Source organism: Rhinopithecus bieti, unplaced genomic scaffold, assembly GCF_001698545.2.
Source record: "Rhinopithecus bieti isolate Rb0 unplaced genomic scaffold, ASM169854v2 scaffold_75559, whole genome shotgun sequence".
Classification (NCBI taxonomy): Eukaryota; Metazoa; Chordata; class Mammalia; order Primates; family Cercopithecidae; genus Rhinopithecus; species Rhinopithecus bieti.
The window spans coordinates 190,434-198,567 of NW_016828162.1; the positions used below are offsets into that span (position 1 = coordinate 190,434).

General features: G+C 49.9%; 1 protein-coding gene across 1 annotated transcript in view; it reads left to right on the forward strand.

The window, feature by feature from the left end:
- Positions 1 to 8,134, forward strand: part of PLEKHA4 (pleckstrin homology domain containing A4) — a 32,506-nt gene that overhangs the window by 14,095 nt on the left and 10,277 nt on the right. Inside the window, exons 10-13 of the mRNA XM_017864296.1 lie at positions 452 to 499; positions 629 to 709; positions 885 to 1,034; positions 2,412 to 2,510. Coding sequence (XP_017719785.1) covers positions 452 to 499; positions 629 to 709; positions 885 to 1,034; positions 2,412 to 2,510 — 378 coding nt within the window. The remainder of the gene's footprint in view (positions 1 to 451; positions 500 to 628; positions 710 to 884; positions 1,035 to 2,411; positions 2,511 to 8,134) is intronic.

The following is an 8,134-nucleotide window of genomic DNA, read 5'->3' on the forward strand; positions in this document are numbered from 1 at the left end:
AAAAAAAAAAAAAAAAAAAAAAAGCCAGGCATGATGGTGCATGCCTATAATCCCAGCACTTTGGGAGGCTGAGGCAGGAGGATTGCTTGAGCCCAGGAGTTTGAGATCAGCCTGGGCAACATGGCAAAACCCCATCGCTACCAACAACAACAACAACAACAACAAAATTTTTAAAACTACAAAAATAAGCCGGGTATGGTGTGTGTGCCTGTGGTCCCAGCTACTCAGGAGACTGAAGTGGGAGGATTGCTTGAGCCCATGAGGTTGAGGCTGCAGCAAACCATGATCGCATGACCGCACTCCAGCCTGGGTGACAGAGCAAGACCTTATCTCTTAATAATTAAATAAATAGTGGGGTACCTATCAGTAGAAACAGGGCGTGGCTCAGCACTGAGTTACAATAATGACCAGCCTGTGCCCTCTGACCCCTGACTTTTCTCCCTGTCTTCAGCCGGGTCCTCCCCTGGAGTCAACTTTCCACCAAAGCTTGGAGACAGATGTAAGTTCTCACTGATCCAATCCTTCATGAGTTCCCAGAGTTGGGGAGAGAATGTTCTAGATGGTGGGAGGAGCGGCAGGGGAAGAGCCAGATCTGGACCATCAGTAGCTCCCGCTCTCCTTTCTCCAGACACTGCTGACCAAGTTGTGTGGGCAGGACCGGCTCCTGAGGAGGCTGCAGGAGGAGATAGACCAGAGGCAGGAGGAGAAGGTGCGAGGCCCTGAACAGAGGATGGGGTGCCTGGACTCTCTGCCTGTCCTGAGCCCTTCCTGACTGTGGAATTCAGGATGCTGACTGGACGTCCGGGACGTGAGAGGACACCTTTTCTTTTTTCTTGGGACTAGGCATGGCTTCCAAAGTCTAACCACCCTCTCTCTTGGTGCAGGAGCAACTAGAAGCAGCTCTGGAGTTGACCCGGCAGCAGCTGGGCCAAGCCACCAGGGAGGCTGGGGCTCCCGGGAGGGCCTGGGGTCGCCAGCGCCTCCTGCAGGACCGGCTGGTCAGTGTGAGGGCAACCCTCTGTCACTTGACTCAGGTGAGCACCTGGGAAGGGGCCGGCCCTCCTAGGAGGCCCCAGGAGTATGCAAGTGGTTATGAAGGGGACCTGCCGCAGAGGGCTCATAGGAAGATCGTTCTTCAGAAGTCTACACTCCAAATTTTATTATTTTTCTCTCTCCTCATTGTCTTGTAACCCCTCTATTTTTTTTTTTTTTTTTTTTTTTGAGACGGAGTCTTGCTGTGTCGTCCAGGCTGGAGTGCAGTGGTGCCATTTCAGCTCACTGCAACCTCCGCCTCCCGGGTTCAAGCAATTCTTCCACCTCAGCCTCCCGAGTAACTGGGATTACAGGCACGTGCCACCACACCCAGCTAATTTTTGTATTTTTAGTAGAAATGGGGTTTGGCCATGTTGGTCAGGCTGTTCTCGAACTGCTAACCTCAGGTGATCAGCCTACCTCAGCCTCCCAAAGTGCTGGGATTACAGGCATGAGCCACACTGTGCCCGGCCTTAAGTAACTCTGAGAATTATGATATGTGATATGTGTAAATGAATGAATGAATGAATATTTAACACTTCAGGTACTTGGCACATGGTAAGCAATACTTAAGTGTCAGTTACAACTATTATCTGCAAAATGGAGACAATAATAGTAACTACCTCATAGGAATTAAATGAGAGCTGGGAACGGTGCCTAGCCCATGGTCAATGCCCAGTAAGTGTTAGCTGATACTATCATTGTTATTGTTGGTATTGGCAAGGAAATCCCTGCTGCCACAACAAGGTGAGTGGTGCTGTGGTTATTATTTTCTTTTTGAGACGGATTCTTGCTCTGTTACTCAGGCTGGAGTGCAGCGCCCGGATCCAGGCTCACTGCAACCTCTGTCTCCTGGTCCAAGTGATTCTCCTGCCTCAGCCTCCCGAGTACCTGGGACTACAGGCCCTCACTCCCGGCTAATTTTTGTATTTTTAGTAGAGATGGGGTTTCGCCATGTTGGCCAGGCTGGTCTCGAACTCCTGACCTCAAGTGATCTGCCCGCCTTGGCCTCCCAAAGTGCTGGGATTACGGAAGTGAGCCACGGCTCCTGGTCTGGTGCTGTGCAGTCTTTTGACTGTCTAATGAATTCATTAGATCTGTAGACTCTGCTACCTAGGAGAGTGCAGAAGTAATCCTGGGGATTCAGGGAATGCTGTTATTTGTCTATACTAACAGTGCACTGGAATTGCAGGTTCCATAGAGACTTTGGGGTTCCCAGTAGTCCAAGCAAAGAGGCCCATGGGAATTGTAGTCCATATGACTGCAGGGCTCCAGGGACCAAGCTCCCTTACCTCCTACTTAGCTGACAAATGATGGGGTAGGGAAGGACCTGGTGGCAGAGGGAGCTAACCTGTGTCTCCCCCTTTATGCAACCTGAGGAGCGAGAGAGGGTTTGGGACATATACAGTGGCCTGGAGCAGGAGCTGGGCACCTTAAGAGAGACGTTGGAGTACCTGCTGCACCTCGGTTCTCCCCAGGTAAATCCCTGCTTGGAGACCCCAAGACCCACCCCCAACTCCAAGTTCTGCCTGGAAATCCTTTCAGCATTTAATCTCCACCCACAGAATCGAGGCCCCCCTCAGTTCACCCTTACCCTGCTTTCTGTCCTTTCAATCTAAACCCCTTATTTTAGTTAAGACCATGCCTTTTAGGGTTTGTTTTTTTATTCTCTTATTTGCATTTTAATTAACCTTCAATTTTGATTGCTGTTTTCTCAAGCTGTTATTTAATTTCTGCTGTAAAGTTGTTTGTTTGTTTGTTTTTGACTTAGAGTCTCACTCTGTCACCCAGGCAGGAGTGCAGTAGCTCAATCTTGGTGCACTGCAACCTCCGCCTCCCAGGTTCAAGTTATTCTCCCACCTCAGCTGCCCAAGTGCTGGGACTACAGGAACATTCTAACCATCCGGCTACTTTTTATATTTTTAGTAGAGACATGTTGGTCAGGCTGATCTTGAACTCCTGACCTCAAGTGATCTACCTGCCTCGGCCTCCCAAAGTGCTGGGATTACAAGCATGAGCCACTGCGCCACGCCTAGTTTCTGCTGTAAAGTTGGCTATAATTTTACAACATTCCTTTTTTTTTTTTTCTTTGAAACGGAGTTTAACTCTTGTTGCCTGGGCTGGAGTGCAACGGCACAATCTCAGCTCACCGCAGCCTCCGCCTCCCGGGCTTAAGTGATTCACCCACCTCAGCCTCCCCAGTAACTGGGATTACAGGAGCCTGTCACTACACCTGGCTAATTTTGTATTTTTAGTAGAGACAGAGTTTCTCCATGTTAGTCAGGCTGGTCTTGAACTCCTGACCTCAGGTGATCCACCGCCTCGGCCTCCCAAAGTGCTGGGATTACAGGCGTCAGCCACCATGCCCAGCCTACAACATTCTTTTTAAAAAATGTATTGTGAGTACATAGCAGATGAATATATTTATGGAGTACATAAGGTATTTTGGTACAGGCATGCAATGTATAATAACCCCATCATGGAAAATGGGGTGTCCATCCCTTCAAGCATTTTCTTTTGTGTTACAAACAATCCATTATACTCTTTTTTTATTTTATTTTATTTTATTTTTTTGAGACAGAATCTTGCTCTGTTGCCCAGGCTGGAGTGCAATGGCACAATCTCAGCTCACGACAACCTCCACCTCCCAGGTTCAAGCGATTCTCCTTCCTCAGCCTCCCAAGTAGCTGGGATTACAGACATCCGCCACTACGCCCGGCTAATTTTTCTATTTTTGGTAGAGATGGGGTTTCACCATGTTGGTCAGGCTGGTCTTGAACTCCTGACCTCAGGTGATCCGCCCGCCTCGGTCTCCCAAAGTGCGGGAATTACCTGCGTGAGCCACTGTGCCTGCCCTACTATTTTATTTTTATTTTATTTATTTTATTATAGTTTCTGAGATGGAGTCTTGCTCTGTTGCGCAAGCTGGAGTGCAACGGCGCAATCTCAGCGCACCGCAACCTCCGCCTCCCAGGTTTAAGCAATTCTCCTGCCTCAGCCTCCTGAATAGCTGGGATTACAGGCATGCTCCATCATGCCTGGCTAATTTTGTAGTTTTAGTAGAGACAAGGTTTCTCCATGTTGGTCCAGCTGGTCTCGAACTCACAACCTCAGGTGATACACCGGCCTTGGCCTCCCAAAGTGCTGAGATTATAGGCATGAGCCACCGCACCCAGCCCTTCTTTTATTTTTTATTTTAACTTATTTATTTTGAGATGGAGTCTTGCTCTGTCGCCAGGCTGGAGTGCAGTGACACAATCTCAACTCACTGCAACCTCCGCCTCCCAGATTCAAGCAATTCTCCTGCCTCAGCCTCCCAAGTAGCTGAGACTGCAGGTGTGCGCCACCATGCTCAGCTAATTTTTGTATTTTTAGCAGAGACGGGGTTTCACCATGTTGGGCAGGATGGTCTAGATCTCTTGACTTCATGATCTGCCTGCCTCAGCCTCCCAAAGTGCTGGGATTACAGGCGTGAGCCACTGCGCCTTGCCAATGCCTTTCGTTTTAATACCTACTTTTGGCCACCCTCTATTTGTTTATTTATTTATTTATTTTATTTATTTATTTATGAGACGGAGTCTCGCTGTGTTGCCCAGGCTGGAGTGCAGTGGTGCAATCTCGGCTCACTGCAACCTCCTCTTCCTGGGTTCAAACAATTCTCCTGCCTCAACTTCCTGAGTAGCTGGGACTACAGGTGCCCGCCACCACGCCTGGCTAATTTTTGTATTTTTAGTAGAGATGGGGTTTCACTATGTTGGTTAGGCTTGTCTTGAACTCCTGACCTTCTGATGTGCCCGCCTCGGCCTCCCAAAGTGCTGGGATTACAGGCATGAGCCACCGCGCCTGGCCAATGCCTTTCGTTTTAATACCTACTTTCCGATCCAGAGCTGCTCTCTCCCCTGGTTCTCAATCTCTCCTTTTGTTGAAGTCATTCTCTCACTAGCAAAGATCCAACCCTCAGCCTTTCTTCCATCTTATAAGTTCATTTCTTGCATCCCGCATCCTGACTTTTGCTGTTAAATTTATCCTCTGGAGTTACAGTTCTAAACCCTTTCCCTTAGTGCAAGCTCTGCTCCTAAAATATAAACCTCATTGCTTAGCCTCAGACGTGCTTCTTCACTCTAAGTCTAGCCATCAAGTTATAAATCATGTATCTTTAAAAACACTGACACAGGCCGGGCACGGTGGCTCAAGCCTGTAATCCCAGCACTTTGGGAGGCCAAGGCGGGCGGATCACGAGATCAGGAGATCGAGACCATCCTGGCTAACATGGTGAAACCCCATATCTACTAAAAAATACAAAAAAACTAGCCAGGCGAGGTGGCGGGCACCTGTAGTCCCAGCTACTCGGGAGGCTGGGGCAGGAGATCCGGCCACTGCACTCCAGCCTGGGCGACAAAGTGAGACTCCGTCTCAAAAAAAAAAAAAAAACATTGACATGGCCGGGCATGTTGGCTCACGTCTGTAGTCCCAGCACTTTGAGAGGCCAAGGCAGATGGATCACTTGAGGTCAGGAGTTCGAGACCAACCTGACGAACATGGTGAAACCCTGTCTCTACTAAAAATACAAAAATTTGCTGTGTGTGCTGGTGCACGCCTGTCGTCCCAGCTATTCAGGAGGCTGAGGCACGAGAGAATCGCTTGAACCTGGGAGGGAGAGGTTGCAGTAAGCCTAGATCACATGCCACTGCACCACTGCACTCCAGCCTGGGCGACAGAGGGAGACTTGGTCTCAAAAAGAAAAGAAAAAAAAAAAAAAAAGGTCGGGCGCGTTGGCTCACGCCTGTAATCCTAACACTTTGGGAGGCTAGAGGTGGGCGGATTGCCTGAATTCAGGAGTTCGAGACCAACCTGAGCAACACAGTGAAACCCCGTCTCTACTAAAATACAAAAAATTAGCTGGGCGTGGTGGCGTGCATCTGTAGTCCCAGCTACTTGGGAGACTGAGGCAGGAGAATTGCTTGAACTTGGGAGGCGGAGGTTTCAGTGAGCCAAGATCGCACCATTACACTCCAGCCTAGGTGACGGAGTGAGACTCTGTCTCAAAACAAAAAACAAAGAAACAATAACAAAAAAACAAAAACAGAATCAACACCTAAGCAGGGCATGGTGGCATGGGCCTGTGGTCCCAGCTACTCGGGAGGTTGAGGTGGAAGGATTGTTTGAGCCCAGGAGTTTGAGTGTATAAAGAGCTATGATTGCACCACTGCACTCCAGCCTGGGTTACAGAAAAAGGCCCTGTCTCTCTTTTTTTTTTTTTGAGACGGAGTCTTGCTCTCTGCCCCAGGCTGGAGTGCAGTGGCTCGATCTTGGCTCACTGCAAGCTCCGTCCCCCGGGTGACACCATTCTCCTGCCTCAGCCTCCTGAGTAGCTGGGACCACAGGCGCCCGCCACCACGCCCAGCTGATTTTCTTGTAGTTTTAGTAGAGATGGGGTTTCACCGTGTTAGCCAGGATGATCTCGATCTCCTGACCTCGTGATCCACCCACCTCGGCCTCCCAAAGTGCTGGGATTACAGGCTTGAGCCACCGTGCCCGGCTAAAAGGCCCTGTCTCAAAAAAGATCCCAAAACAGGCCAGGTGCAGTGGCTCATGCCTGTAATCCCAATCCCAGCACTTTGGGAGGCCAAGGTGGGCAGATCACGAGGTCAGGAGTTCGAGATCAGCCTGACCAACATGGTGAAACCCTGAGTCTACTAAAAATACAAAAAAATTAGCCGGGCGTGGTGGCATGCACCCGTAATCCCAGCTACTCAGGAGGCTGAGGCAGGAGAATCGCTTGAACCCGGGAGGCGGAGGTTGCAGTGAGCCGAGATTGCGCCACTGCACTCCAGCCTGGGTGACAGGGAGAGACTCTATCTTCCAAAAAAAAAAAAAAAAAGCATTGATGCCAGATGCATCTTCTCACTCTAAGCTTCTCCCACTTGATCCTAAAACGCAGACTTGGCAAAAACAGACCCATGCCAGGTGCAGTGGCTCACGCCTGTAATCCGAGCACTTTGGGAGGATGAGGCAGGTGGATCACCTGAGCCCAGGAGTTTGATGCTAGCCCGGGCAACATGGTGAAATTCCGTCTCTACTAAAAATAAAAATGAGGCCGGGCGCGGTGGCTCAAACCTGTAATCCCAGCACTTTGGGAGGCCGAGGCGGGTGGATCACGAGGTCAGGAAATCGAGACCCTCCTGGCTAAGACGGTGAAACCCCGTCTCTACTAAAATACAAAAAACTAGCCGGGCGCGGTGGCGGGCGCCTGTAGTCCCAGCTACTTGGAGGCTGAGGCGGGAGAATGGCGGGAACCCGGGAGGCAGAGCTTGCAGTGAGCCGAGATCGCGCCACTGCACTCCAGCCTGGGCGACACAGCGAGACTCCGTCTCAAAAAATAAAATAAAATAAAATGAAAAAATTAGCTGGGCCTGGTGATGCAAGCCTGTGGTCCCAGTTAGTGAGGAGGCTGAGACGGAAGGATCGCTTGGGCCCAAGAGTTCGAGGATGCAGTGAGCTATGATCAAACCATTGCACGCCAGCCTGGGTGACAGAGGGAGAGACCCTCTCCAAAAACAAACAAACAAAAAGAACAGACTCTCATATATCTGTATGGTCACCTATTTATAACAGATGTAACACAGTACAACAACAGAAAGAAAAGTTTTTTCTTTTTCTTTTTTCTTTTTCGAGACAGTGGCTTGCTCTCTCGCCCAGGCTGGAGTGCAGTGGTGCGATCTCAGTTCACTGCAACCTCCACCTCCTGGGTTCAAGCGATTCTCCTGCCTCAGCCTCCCGAGTAGCTGGGATCACAGACACCCACCACGACCCCTGGCTAATTTTTTTTGTACTTTTATTTTATTTATTTATTTTTTTTTATTTTTTTGAGACGGAGTCTCGCTCTGTCGCCCGGGCTGGAGTGCAGTGGCCGGATCTCAGCTCACTGCAAGCTCCGCCTCCCGGGTTTACGCCATTCTCCTGCCTCAGCCTCCGGAGTAGCTGGGACTACAGGCGCCTGCCACCTCGCCCGGCTAGTTTTTTGTATTTTTAGTAGAGACAGGGTTTCACCGTGTTAGCCAGGATGGTCTCGATCTCCTGACCTCGTGATCCGCCCGTCTCG